This window comes from Hylobates moloch, unplaced genomic scaffold (genome assembly GCF_009828535.3).
Source record: "Hylobates moloch isolate HMO894 unplaced genomic scaffold, HMol_V3 SCAFFOLD_2, whole genome shotgun sequence".
Lineage (NCBI taxonomy): Eukaryota > Metazoa > Chordata > Mammalia > Primates > Hylobatidae > Hylobates > Hylobates moloch.
The window spans coordinates 136205143-136220135 of NW_026652277.1; the positions used below are offsets into that span (position 1 = coordinate 136205143).

Sequence of the window (14993 nt, forward strand, 5' to 3'; positions counted from 1 at the left end):
AACAATTGAATCAGGCTGATAGCTGGTTGCCTAATGGCTGAATAACAGAGGGCCTTGAGTCAGCCAGCTTTTATTTACTTCAGTTCTTCTCTTTGTAAGCATATCTCAACATAAAATCAGGCAGAGCCAGTGATTACAAAAGAAACCTCTCCTTATACCTTCATAGTAGTTTATTGTAAGCATAAGAGTCAGCGAGTGACTGTTATTTTAACAAACGTTAACTGAACATCTGCCATGATATAGGAACTATGTTAGATGTTGAAGTCAGAAAAGGAACAGACACAGTGGCTTGTTCTCGATGCTTTACATACAATTTCATAAACAAATGAACACAGTGAGGTACTGTAGGTAACCTACCACTATATGCAAGTTGCAGTGGCATAAAAAAACAAACAACTAGTCCTAACTGGAGAGGCAACAGTTGCTTGTTCACTGGGTGGGCCAAACTGCAAAATGAACAAAAGTGGAGTCAGAAAGCAAAACAGTACAGTAGAATTTGAGAAACCTCAAGAAAATCAGTATCTAGCTCTAAAATGGTAGAGTAAAAACTGTGACAAAGGAGAGTACCAAGAAATAAGGCTATAGAGGTAGCTTGTAGCTACCTATCTTGACCACAGAGCAGTGTAAGCATTAGGAAACCAGGTTCATAGTTTAGACAGATGTGTCTGGCAACAATGTAAAATGGATTAGGGGGAGGGGGTGAGAAAGATGGTTGTCAGAGAGGCCAGTATAGGTGACGGGTTATGAAAACTTAAATTAAGGCAATAGTGCAATGGGGATAGAAGGGCAGGAACGTTAGATGTAGTAAGCAGATGACAGAACTGACAGCACTCAATCATCAGCAACTTGAGTGACGGGCAAGGATTGGGCACAGGCGCCAGATGAAGGAAAACGCAAAGTGGAGAATAAAATCTGGGTTCAAGTGACAGGTGAATGGTGGTGTTACTCACTGAGAAGAGGAACGGGTTCAGGGAGGGAAGGAAAGTGTGTTCTGGTTTTGAATGTGTAGAGTCTGTGATGCATTCAAAACAGCCAATTCTAATATACATGGGAATATAATCTGGAACCCAGAGGAGATAAATGTCCAGGTAAAGGAGATAAATGTCTAGGTGAAAGGTATGGCAGTAACAGAAAAAACAGGGGTGGATAAGAACACTCAGATGAAGTACTGAATAAGAAGAAACAAACACAAAACCAGTAACGAAAGGCTTCTGGGGATACTAATAATTAAGAGGCAGAGAAGTCCACAGAAGACAGAGACTGAGCAGTCATAAAGGCAGAAGCAGAACCTAGAGAATGATGTCATGGAAACCAAGGTAGCGCACAGTTTTCAGAAGGACAGGGTGAGTAAATGGAGCCATGAAGTGACTGGTTTTTCACAAATCAACTGGCCGGTAAAACTTTCACAATGCCAAATATAAGGTAAGGATTCTGGGGTCAAACTTTAAAGACTAGAAGGAGTATTGGGAGGTGGGGGTGGTAAGATTCACATTAGGATAGCTCTACTACTCTATTACTGAAAAACTTAACAAATGCTACCTTATGACAGTGAAAATGTAGGCGACTCTAAAGTAATTAAAAGGGTGACCAACTCTAAAATCGTGGAGAAAGTGAGTTCCCTTTGTGTGTGAGCTTTGCTTCTTGCTCCCAAGAGATATTAAAGCACTCCATGTTCACCTGGCAAACTTCTCCTCTTCCTCCTCTAAGAGCGACACTGAACACCAACTACTCTGTGGAGTCTCCGCAGCCCTTCCCACGTAGATTTAGTTGTTTCTTTCCTCTTGTACTCCCACTGTCCTTTGTCCACATCTCAACTATAGCACCTATCAGAATGCTCTAATAAGTTAGTTAACGTGTGGACAAGGACTGTGTTCAGGTTATCTGCATTACCAGCACCTACTTAGTGTCTGGACCATAGAAGGCATCTGATAAATGTTTACTCCATGAGTGAATATACTTAAACATTATGTGTTTTTTCCATATCCACATTTGTGTATGTGTACAAATATCTATGAAATGAAAGGGACATAGTTGAGCACAGATAATGTTTCATTTAACAAGTGATATACTTTGGTCAAGAGCATTATTTGATTTGCCAAAATAACTATTATGATGCAAAATGCTGGAATCTTTTTGATGAAACTAGAAACAAAACCAGTCTGAAACAAAACCAGTATTATTAACCATAATATCAGGCAGCTACTAAATATACATGTTGGCTCATAAACCTTATTATATGGTCTTACTCCATTCCTATTTCCTTCCAAGTTCATTTCTTCTCTATTAAAAAGAGACTAACATCCTGATTTGGAACCACGTACAGAGATGAGCGTTTCTGCAAAAGTAGCACAGAAAGGAAGGGACACTAGGATTATTACTGTGGCAGCTCTCACAATTATGTGTGGAGGAAGATAGAATTGAGGCCAAGAGTGGATGGGTGTCACATTAAGCCAGCAAGTATACATGACAAAGGCAACAGATCTGTAGGCTGTGAAAACTGGCTCATGTGGAATCATTGGCACTCACGTGAAGCAGCTGCCATAGAACATACACTGCACTGGAAAGCAAAATATTTCTCAAATATTTTACCAGTGGACAATATGGCTGGGTCACTTAATCTATGCAACTAACACATGAAAGCAAATAGAAGGAATCATTATTTTTGGAAGAGTAAATGGGAAGTCACACCTAACTATCACTCTGTTCACATATTTACAGATTCAACATAGGAAACATCACCAGGCATTCTACCAAGTGGCAGTTAATGTCAACTATTACCCCACTCACTTCTTGCAATGAAGTAATAGCAGGTATACATAAACCCACAGACTGATTCTAAGCAGGAAAAGAGATTACAAAAATAAACAGAGAAAAGGCAGTCAGAAGTTCCTCACTCATGAAGACAGGTTTCTAATTGCCACAAAATAAGGACAAGTCATCAGACACTTACATCTTATTCCCAGTAATAATGAAAGATTAGGCTCCTTGCCCTGAGCACGCTGATTAAGAATACTACACAATGCTTTCAAGTCAAACAAACAACAGGACATTTCCTTGAACAGCTGATCAATCACAGTCAAATCAAATAGTGGCCGTTTGGAAAGAACTGTCTGCTGCCTAGATTGGTCAGCTTCCTGGCCCTGATCCAATAAAGAGCATGTCTCATCTGTTTGTCTTTGGTTCTGCAAGGATAAAGAAAACAAACAGCAGATTGTTAGAACAGAGGAAAGGTACTCAAAGCCATACAGGTTAACATTTTCCCCCAAGTCTATAAACAAAATGATAGAGTCATATTATATGCACATTAACCAAATTCAACTACATATATGCAGTGGAAAAAAAAACACATAGAAAAATAACAATTTAAATAGTGGAAATTGTTTCTCTGTGCCATCTGATGCTTTAGCGTATATCCAAGGGAAGAAACATAAATCCAGTCTCAGTTTCTAGGAGTCTCTCATGTAATAAGCCTGTTGGTTGTGTACGTATTTTTCTTTTTCGGGCCTCAATCTGTCACCCAGGCTGGAGTACAGTGGCACAGTCATGACTCACTACTGTAGCCTTGACCTCCTCGGGCTCTGGTGATCCTCCCACCTCAGCCTCCTGAATATCTGGGACCACAGGTAAACACCACCATGCCTGGCTAATTTTTGAATTTTTTCTAGAAAGAGCGTTTTGTCACATTGCCTAAGCTGGTCTCAAACTCCTGGGGTGAAGTGATCTCCCCACCTCAGGTTCCCAAAACAAAGTATTAGGATTACAGGTGTGAGCCACCACACCCAGCCTGTATTTTTCTATAATGAGATTTATTCCAAGGATAAAAAGAACTAAAAAGTAACTTTGAACCTCACTCTGTGGTTTTTATTGTTAGTAGCAATAGTGGTTTAATTACTTTGAAACTACTTTTTGCATATTGGTGCGGGGAAAGCATCTATGTTAATGTTGATAGGAACCACAAACTTCAGTGTGAGAGACAAAGAAATACAAGCATAAAATCAAAGAAGAAAAAAAGAAAAAACCAACAACTCTGAATTGCTGATCCCCAAAACTGCTACCTTCTTATCCTGAAAACTGCTAATTAAAGGTAACTTTAATTAGCTTTCCAATTGGAACTATATTTCAGAATAACTCAATAGCCTGGGGTGATGGGAAAAAAACTTTTTTATAGATGAATGCCAGCTGATAAATATAATAAATATATACTGTACTATAATTATGTGAAATTGTATTCTAAAACACAAGATAAATAAAGGTTTGTCTTTTTATAATAATTTTGGTAAAAAAACAATGGAATTAATTAACAGGCATATCAAAATTATGTCTTTAATCTGAAAATGCTCTATTAATATCTACAAAATAAGCATTTGCTTAAACAGGTAGTGAATCATCCTTTCAAAGCAAATTGAATTTCTTCTACTCACTTCAAGCAATGCTTTTGTTAATCTCTGTACATTTCTTTCTTTCTTTTCCAGCTCTTCCATCATCTTTTCAGTGGTCATTTTCTCTTTAGAAAGCTTTCCTTGCATAGACTAGAAATTTTTAAAAATTGGAAAGCAAAACAGGTTAACATGTAAAGAAAAAATCTCAAACAGAAAGAAGTAGGAATGTTGGCTCTGAATACTTTAAATCTTCTTTCCTCCCAATCCCCTTGGAAGATGAAGCCTTCACTTTTAAACTAATCCCTATCAGTTAGAGTGGCTGAATCCAAATAAAAAAGAAAAAGAAATGCTGGTTTCCCAGAATACATTTGGATTTTTTAAAATTATAGTTTTTACCAAGGAAGTTTTTAATTTGTATAAAACATGTCAAATCTGAAGTTCCTACTTAATGTGGTATTACAAACAGTTCTTATTTCATTATTTTTATATGTAGAGAGTGTGTTAGCAACAAATCTATATTTTTGTTTTACATTTTGCTTACGGTTAATGAGATGCAAGATAATAAGATCATGATATCATCCAGATTTTCTATCATTTGAAACATAGCTCCCATCTTTCAGTATATAGTAATCCAAGCAGTGAATATACTGTGAACTCTGGTCAAAGGTCTATTATGGGAATTTGATAAGTTAATCTCCTTCTTACTCCTTATAAAATTGCAAATTATCTAGACATGACACTATTGTGAGTACGCCAAAGCAGCATAAAGGACATCTGGAGTCTTTGGTTAGTCTTATTTTTCACCAATATAATAAAAGAAAAAATTGCCATACACCCTGTGGTTATTAGTGAATTCTAAGTGTTTCTATCAACTATTTTCCTTTTATTAGACCATAAAATCAATAAACATATGACCAGAAGAAAGGTATCATTTTATTTCAGGTCTGTATTTAGTCTCAATTCTGACAATACTTCAGTTTGCTGACCACCTAAACAGCACACAATCTACTATATTTTCCTCACATTATCTTTGGATGGATTAAAAAAAGATAGCTATCACCATGGGTTGAAATAAGACTCCATAAATATAAAGCAGTTTTATCAGTAACAGATATTCAAAACTTGTTGCTTTTAAATTTCATTTGTCTGCTAAACTCTGAAAAAAATACTACATTTAGTAACTAAGAAGTTGGACAGAAATGAATCAAACTCTGTAACAAGTGTTTCTCCTTCTAGGGAAAAGTTGTTTTATATTCCACAAAAATGAAAAAAAAAAGAGCACCAAGTCAATATGGGGCTCCCCGAATGTGTGTATTATTGAAAACTGAAATTTCCTTTGTAACTTCATTAGATTGAATCAAATCTTATTTGATTAAATGAACATGGAGATTTATTTACCCAGCTGAAGATCTATGCTTTCTGGCCTAACAAGATTATCTGGCTGGAACCCAGAATTCAACCTAAATTTTCTCAAGATTTGTGACTGTTTATTAGAATTACAGAAGAAAGGCATCATAGACACACTACTGAAACTCACATTCTAACAACAACAAAAAAAAACTAAACCCAAGAGGGGTGTTTTCACGACATAATTATTATATATAACAGAATAATTATAATAATGATACATTATAACCGAATATAGTTCTTTAAAAGATAAGAGTTTTATATTTTTACCAATTCAGAGTCATGTTGAATGTGGCTAATAATTAGCCAATAAATCCAACTAATATGTCCCTATGTAAGATTGATTTTAATCAGTGCAGAAACAGGCAATCTTCTCCATCAGAAAAACTGAAAATGTCTGGCAGTAGTGCCATTTATCACAAAAAGGAAAATCAGATTTCTCATATGTTGCTTGAGTTCAAGAGTAGTTATCAAGAAGTACTTTAACAGGTAAAAGACATGGCAGATAGGCTTATCCTGAATGGATCAAGTGCTGTACAATGTCTAGGATAATACTAGGTATGAGTGCTATAGTTGTCTGACAGTAACATTTCACCTAAAACATTACTTGCTTCTCTATCCTAAATTGTATTAAGATATGTTTAAAAGATAAGAAAACAAGAAAAATTCTATCAAGAATAGTGTGCGTTATTTTACAAATACTTTTTGCAGAGCATTTTTTTGAAATCTCTTAAGCTCTTAAAATATACTTGCTCAAACTGGTAGTACTTTACAATGCATAAATGAAATATCTCATATTTTCTGAAATGAGTGTTTAGCCTTGTGAATTTCACAATAACTATTTATTATTCACTAGACATGTAGGGGATTAATAAAATTAAAAATTAATTTGCAAACACCTACAACAGCTCTCAAATTCTCAGTTTAATCATGACATTTTAAAATTCTGCCAAGGTACTAACCTACAAGGTCTTTATAATGATCATGTTTGAAATTGAACAGTGGTATTAAGCACATTTGTTGTTTTGACATAAGTATCCAGAAATGCCCCATTTACAAATAGCTTGAATGAGGGAAAACCAGCTGTGCCTTAGTTAAGATTCTATATAATCCCCAAACCCAATTTAAAAGGAACTATTTTGAAAGAGAATTTATGTTAACATTTTTACTGCATATATACACATAAACATGCATACCATATAAGAAATTCACAGGGACATTCCTTCATGCAAAAATCATTGCCAAACACTGTTCTGTTCATTGAGTTATACATCAGTGAACAAAACAGTCAAAACTCTTGGCCCTTGTGGAACTTTACTAGGAGAAAAAAGACCAAAAGAAATAAATATGCAAGTTACACAGTATCATATATTAGAATTTGACTAGTGCTGTGGAGAACAAACAGAGCACAGTAAGGGTCAGGAGGTTGAAATCTCAGGTAAGCAAGGGCTTGAAGGAAGTGAGAGATTGTGTCCCAGAGATATCCAGAGTTTATGTCAGTACAAAGGTTCTGGGACAGATGGTGTCTTCTGTGTTTGAGAAAAAGCAAGAGAGCCAGGATGGCTGAGAATAGTAGGAGAAAGAGTCAGAGAAGGAAGACAGCATGCAGAACAGATTGTATAGGGCCTCAGAAATCAGTATAAGAACTTTGATTTTTATTCTGGAAAAAAAAAAAAAAGGATCCACTGAAGAGTTCTGAGCAGAGACATGATGTAATCTGATTTTTATTCAAAAGGATCACTTAACCTAATGAGAGTATACTGTGCACAGGCAAGGGTAGAAGCATCAAGAAATAACCCAGATGAGAAAGGAAGACAGCTTGGAACAGGGTGGCAATGGAGGAGGCAAGGAGAAGAGGTCAGATTCTAGACATACTTTCAAGGTAGTAGAATTTGCTGACAAATGTAAGTGAGGAGACTCAAGGATAAGTCTAGGATACCTGGAATTAACAAAATGGAAGCGCAGAGATGCCATTAATAGGAAGTCTGAAATGTATAGCAGGGTGTTTATTTTGGTGGTGGGGAGATAAGAAATAGAAAAAAGAGCCTTTTTTAAATGTTTCTAAGAACCTAAGACAATGTACACCTCAAATTCCTTTCTTAAGTTAGTTATCATCTTGTAACTTGATAAAACTTTAAAAACAATCTGCCTGGAGTTTTGCTTCTAGCATGACAGTGTGAGGAGCTCCACAGACCCACCACTCAATGAAATTGGTGAATATTATAATTTAAAATTTCTGGAAATGGTCCTAAGAGCATATAGCAAATGAAGAAACATTACTCAAGGATATCTACTAAAACTCAGTAAGAAGAGTAAGAGACTGGTATTTGAAATAAAACTCTGCTTCATGAAAGGATTCTAGGAGGAAAAAAATGAAACAAAACTCCGTCTCTGACTTCTCACATCTCATTGGGATGGAAATTCTACTCCAGACTGACAGAGCCAATAACACAGGGCTCCCTCTCCTCCCAGACCCTCGTTAGAGAGTTCTCTTTCCAGAAAAGATAGGGCATCAACATTTGTCATCCTAGCAAAGGCTGTTTTAGGCAAGTGCACCCAAGAGGTGGGGGGCTCCCTTCTTCTACCTTGATCCCCTTATGGGATGGAAGCTTACATTATTGAGTGCAGAAACCTTGACCCTTGCCCCAGCTTGTGGGGCACTGGTTCTATGATGGGAGAGGCAAGTCAAAAAGACGTAGGGCTGCTGCCAGAACTCCCTCCAGTGAGCGTTCAGCTACTAGAGTGGGGGTACCATTCAGAAGTTTGTCATTGTCCCCACACCAATTAACCTGGCTTAAGAGATTTTGCCTGAGGAAAAGTAGGCCATAGAACTAGAAGCTCCAAATGTCTCTCTATAGGAATTCACTTCATTTGCAACAGTGTGACGACCAAGTGTTAGAGCACTCAAAAACATTGGAGATTGTGGTGAAAGGCAGTTGGCAGGATACTATTAGACCCATTGGCCCTATAGGCTAAATCCATAGACTACTTTCCCAGGGAAAAACAGTGAGATAGCTGGGAAGAATACTCCTGAGGTCAGAACAAATCTCAAACACTTAAGCTAATGAACTGTCCCTTCAAACGAGCTAGAATGGATCAGTTTGTGAAGCAATTTATGCCACAGGGCATTGTTGAAAACAACAGAATGATTGGCCACAATTAGTGGAGTCTAACAGCTGGATATGGTCAAGAGTCACAAAAGACCATATATACATTTGTATGAAATGTTTAAAATAGGTATATTTATAGAGATAGGACGTAAATCAGTGGTTGCTTATGGCTGGGGAAGTGGATGAGGGCTTAGGGAAGTGACAAAAATGAGGCTTCTATTCAAGATGATAAAGATGTTCTAAAATTGACTATGGTCTTGGTTCCACTTATCTGTGAATATATAAAAAAGTATTGAATTGCACACTTCAAAAAAGGTGGGTGAATTGTAGGTGACGTATCTTTTTATCTTTGTCTTTTTTTTTTTTTTTTTTTTTTTTTTGAGACGAATCTTGCTCTGTCCCCCAGGCTGGAGGGCAGTGGTGCGATCTCAGCTCACTGCAAGCTCCACCGCCAGGGTTCACACCATTCTCCTGCCTCAGCCTCCCGAGTAGCTGGGACTATAGGCGCCCGCCACCATGCCTGGCTAATTTTTTGTATTTTTAGTAGAGATGGGGTTTCACCGTGTTAGCCAGGATGGTCTCGATCTCCTGACCTCATGATCTGCCTGCCTCGGCCTCCCAAAGTGCTGGGATAACAGGTGTGAGCCACCACGCCCGGCGACTTATATCTTAATAAAACTATTAATGCTTGAGTTCCTTGTCTTCTAACTTCTGGAAAAAAAAATGTATTTTCTGGTTTATAAGTGTATCTACCAAAATATGTTAAATGTGTTTGATGACACCTAAGTATCTTAGAAACTAAACTTGTTTTTTAAATTTAAACCTCAGTCTTTCTCTCCAGTTCCCACTCTTTGGTCCACTGAGCATGCTGAGGATTGTAATGCTTCCTAAATGCTCTAGTTCTACTGCCAGACTATATGGCAGAGTTAGGGACTGCCTGAGGAACTTAATAATACATAGTTTGAACTTCATCCCAGAGACATTGATTCATTAGGTTCACAATAGGGCCCAGAAATATATATCTTAAAAAGTATTACAAATAATGTGAATATCCATATAGATTTGGTGACTACTCACAGCGCAAACAGGCCCAAGAACATTCTTTCATGATTCAAGTGAGCTGTCTTCACTCGTACAACTCCCCCCGCAACATAACTGATTTTTCAACAGTTAAATACACCTTTTACACATTTTTTGACATATCTTAATTATGCAACTATAACATGCATACAACAGATCTACATGAACAGTAAAGACTGTTCTCTTTACAAGTACCAAGACCACAGTGAGTGCTTTTTTTTTTTAAAGCTACTTTTCATAGAAGGCATTATTTGGCTGGTACATTTTTCAAAATTTAGTATTAACTTCTGATAAGAATACTTTTAGTTTTTCACTCATCATAAGCAATTTTACAGAAGTAAATGTTTTCAAAATTAAACTTGAGAAAAAGAACTTTAAGACACAACACAATTCAGATAACAAAAAAATAGGAGATAAACATCACACAATAATAATGGGAAAACATTAAGGCAATTGATATTTAAAAGAGTTATGTTCTACCTATAAGATATTCCATTGACTTATGATCCATTTTCCCACTATTTCTACTGAGAAAAACTGCTAGATGAAGGATTTATGAGATTTGCTAAAAATTGGAATAGAATTTTCTTAGGCTGTGGGAACATCTCGATGTGTTATAAATAGAACAGACTGTGTCACAGTTTTGAGACTGGTGGTTCCAACCATGGCCGAGTAAACAGTCTTAATGTCCTCTAATGTATTATTCTGTCTTTTGTGATATTATGATTATCTATTGATAGCTGTCAATTCAGAAAGGCCATTTAAATGCCTAAGTTCTTGCAATTAGTAAACATTTTAATGTCAGAGAAAACAAGCAAACATTACAAAACTCTACGTCCTCTGCCAAAAGATTACAATGATAACAGCTCACTGAAAAAGGCTTATGGATTTGAAATGCGCTTTTGAGAAATAAGTAAGAAGGAAAGTAATGCCCAATGAAGAACTCAATCACATTCTGACTGCAGCCATATGTTCATGGAATTGACACAGAACATTCTACTGCAAAATGTCTTTATATACTGTATACTGACAGAAGAAAAAACCTATAGGAGAAGCAGCCAAGCTAGCTATACTAGTTTTATGGGTATAAATAAGGGAAACATTTCTAAAAGGTCAATGAGTAAACAAGGTATTCATGCCAATTAACAATATGACCTTGACAGTTGAACAAAACAGTAGATAAATCTGTATTTTTACAGCACTCAATTTCCAAATTAGCATATACTTTTACATGAAGTATTACTTTTTCTATATTCAACAATAGTATAACTAGTAGAGGACTGATTTCTCTTCAACTTCGAAAGCTGTGAATAAATAAACGTGCCAGTGACCTATAACAGATTAAGTATTTATTTGACTTTTGTGGCAAAAAAATAAACTATAGCTGTATTTTAAACACAGCATCTACGTATGAAACAATGCCCTATTTTTATCTCCTATAAATTGGACATAAAATGTACATAGCCTGGGATTTTATTTTTCCCTTTTGGGAGTAAATTTAAACTGTATGAATAACTTGCTTGTTCCCAAGGAAATGCAGTGCACCAAATCAAGACAAGTGAACTTCAAACAAATTTGGTGTTCTCAACAGTTTGCAAGGACATAAAGAGGCAGTAACACATGAAATTCTAATAGTACCAAGTTATCTCTGTCTACTGAATACTCTAGAATGGAAAAACATCCAAGCACTGTGGAGGAAGAAAGAATATCCCAACTATAGCGACAGTGAGATTTTACATAAAATTAATACTATAGTGATAGTCAAAATGCATAATTTATATTAAAAATAATTGGGAGGCTCTCTGCTATCCTTAATTATATAGTATTTTGTGTTACTTTGGATAGGCGAAGATATTTGAAGAATTCAAAAACAGAGATACAGCATATGGAAAGGACATCATAATCTACACAGGTACAAGCTGACCATTCTTTATGTAAGCTGATGAGGAAAAATCAGGCAGCTTTAAGGAAGTAGAAAGTGAAGGGAATTGCTCTATTAGGTATATCAGCTTGATAATAACACCCATTAATTATGTCCATTAACCACAATAGAAAGCAACAAGAATATTTTTTCAACCCGAAGTGTGCTTTTCAGTGTATCCAATGCTAGGGAAATAATTAGTGCTCCTCTTTTAAGAACAAGCAATATTTTCAGATTTTTATAGAGATATGCCTTTTAGAAAAAGGTCACCAAAAATGACCAAATACAAACAAAATTTGTCTTTTTAAATGATGAGGGGCCAAAAAATAACATGAGTTTAAAACTAGTAAATAATTTTCTCATTATGTGAGTCATATTCATCTCCAGCTTTGCTATTCAAATACCATCTTCACAAATATAGCTATTTTGACCAGCTATCAACATTTATTGTCTGTCTCTGTGACCTATATCTATAGATCTCTGTGTCTCTAGATCTGAAAACCTCGATGGTAGAATGGGCAAATGAGATGCTAAGAACAAAAAAGAAAACCAAAAAAGATAGCCATTGTTTCAAAAGATAAGACAACAGAATTAATAATTATAGTGCGTAGGCCCAAATATTTGGAAATAAATGCATCTCATTAATTTTATTTCAATTCTCTACATAGTTTGAAGAAATAAAAGATTTGTGTTTGCTGAAACAATTTAGTAACAAAGAACAGTATGGCCCATAATTGCATATTCTTCTACATATTCATTTATGTATGGTCATGACATATTTACATGTGACTACAGACTTGGTTAACATGTAAGAGTAAATTGCAGTAAGATGCCTCCACAAATGGGGGAAAATGCACATTTCAATGAATGCTAATATATACTGAACACCTATAATGTGACAGTATGTGACAAATGAAATCTTACAAGTCATTAAAGTTTCAATGCCAAAGTTCATGTGTTGATTATTCTTAATTTAGATGGAGATAACTTGTATTAGATTTACTTCTTGGAAAACGTGCCCAAGTGAAATGGAAATTTCTTGAATTATGGTCCAGAATAAGTCACATAACAATAGCTGAGGAAATCTAACAATCTAGAGGTTCTAATGGCTTATGGAACAACTGAAGTTATGTCTGTAGGAATACAAAATAAAGTTTGTAACCTCTGTCAATCAATCCATCAGGCTCATACATTTATTGATAAATAATACAACCAAAAGACAAAGAAGACTGTATATGGCAAATCATTTACCACTTTTACTTTGATTTTAAGAAGTAACAGTAAAATTAGGGGTATAAAGCTAAACATTTTTCAGCAAAAGATGACCAATGGCTTCCCGTCACACTACCTCACATTTCCTGCACTCCAGGCTAACAGACTTTGTGCTGTTCTTAGAGCATACCAGGTACATAAAGGGCACTTGTTGTTCCCTTTGCTTGGAATGCTCTTCCCCTGGATGTCTTCATTCAGATCCCTGTTCAAATATCACCTCTTCAGGAAAAACGTCATGACCACTCTATTAAATGTAGCACTTTCTAGCCTACTTAATTTTTTAAAATAACATTTTTAACAGCAATTTTTTTTCATAGCACCTGATATTCATTATACTGGTTTTGTATTCTCTCCAACTCACCCCACTAGAGTGGCCAGGGATGTGACTTGTTCACTGATGAATCTTTACAATTTTTTAGGATTAATTTATCAAACAGCAAAAACTGGAAGATTAATATTAAAGGATTTGCAACTTTACCTCAGTGCTATAAATATTATCTTTCCATATGATACATGCATGCTTTAATATTTTCAGGTTAAATAAGCATTAAGAGTATATCAGAATATAGCTAAATTAAAATAAGCACAAAATATTCCTTACCTGAATTTCTAAAATCATTCTGTCAATCTCATCTTGTTGGCTGTCTATTATCTAAATCAAAGAAAATAAATACATCTGATTCAAATAATTTTTACATCGCTTCTTAAAAGTACCAACAGTTCAAGAAAACATAGCACAGAAATTTATAAATTCATTTTTAAAAAGGGTCTTTTTAAAAAACGGAAAGTATCCGTATGATTTGGATCACACATGTATAAAACTACAAAAGTCTTCCTCTAGTTCTTGATAAAAGTTTTCTCAAATTTATAAAATTTTTAAGAATAACCGAGACAGACTGAATAATTAAGGAACGAAAAAGATATCCTTTTATTTTGGCTTTTATTTCAATTATTTAATTTTGTTTCAATTGCTATGGTCCTTTCAAATAAAAACATTCAAACTAGAAATTATATAAGTGATTAAATATTAAAAAAATAAATCACATAAAATAGCTATAAATTATGTATCTATACACATATATCCACATAGTATAGGTTTCACGTTTATGATCAAAGGTATCTACTGACCTTACTAGCAGTCTCATTTTGTTGTCTGAGATTATCATTTTCATTCTGAAGCTGTTTTGCATCTAACATGGGAAGGCGGATTCCATCTTCAAGGCATCTTTCTACCTTTTGTTGCAAACTATTTCAAAAGACAATTATATGAAGAAAATAAGCTCTATTTGCTGATTTTGGTAATGATTTCAACATAAATGATGTCCTTTTTAGGGTCTATATTTTTTAATAAAGCAACAATCAAGACCCACAGACAGTATATGAAAAACTGTTATCTATATTTCATACAAGTAAGACGGGTCCATAGTTAGCTAGAGGCTGATCATCTTTTCAGAAATGGCAAATTTGAGACCAGAGTCCAGAGTTGCTCAGTATGTGACATCCTTAGGCCCGATGACGTCCTTCATTACCCAAATCTGAGCTCTGAAGCCTAACTCATGTTCTTTCCTTTTCCTCTAAAAGCAGGGTTCCTTGATTAAGATGATCGTTGTAGGGAATCTAAGAATATGGATCCACATCTTTTGTCCTTTATTCTAAGCTCAGCAAAAGTTTGCTTGTAAGAATAGCTGTTGCCTAAATCAGCAGAATTGCATTTCTCTTTCATTTCTTTTCTTTTTTTTTTCACTTTTATTTTAGATTTGGGGGTACACGTACTTACAACTGTATTAATTGAGTCCCATGAGGCAAGATATGTAAGTAAATCTG

At 35.4% G+C, this 14993-nt stretch overlaps 2 protein-coding genes across 22 annotated transcripts in view; one reads left to right on the top strand and one right to left on the bottom strand.

Annotated features, from left to right (window-relative positions):
* CEP85L (centrosomal protein 85 like) overlaps positions 1-14993 on the bottom strand; it is a 217013-nt gene that overhangs the window by 5388 nt on the left and 196632 nt on the right. For all 6 annotated transcript variants that reach the window (XM_032157756.2, XM_058435518.1, XM_032157774.3 and 3 more), the window contains 4 exons: positions 14298-14415; positions 13771-13821; positions 4422-4529; positions 2951-3182 (listed from right to left, as the gene is read on the bottom strand). In XM_032157756.2, coding sequence (XP_032013647.1) covers positions 2951-3182; positions 4422-4529; positions 13771-13821; positions 14298-14415 — 509 coding nt within the window. The remainder of the gene's footprint in view (positions 1-2950; positions 3183-4421; positions 4530-13770; positions 13822-14297; positions 14416-14993) is intronic.
* The window catches only part of PLN (phospholamban), a 99209-nt gene continuing 85446 nt past the window's right edge, over positions 1231-14993 (top strand). For 5 of the 16 annotated variants that reach the window (XR_009212475.1, XR_009212476.1, XR_009212470.1 and 2 more), the window contains exons 1-3: positions 11552-11701; positions 11822-11888; positions 14925-14980. The gene's annotated coding sequence lies outside the window, so the exon portion shown is untranslated. Of the gene's footprint in view, positions 1423-11551; positions 11702-11821; positions 11889-14924; positions 14981-14993 lie in introns of those variants that run through there. The other 11 variants (XM_058435526.1, XM_058435527.1, XM_058435523.1 and 8 more) reach the window with 5 other exon arrangements.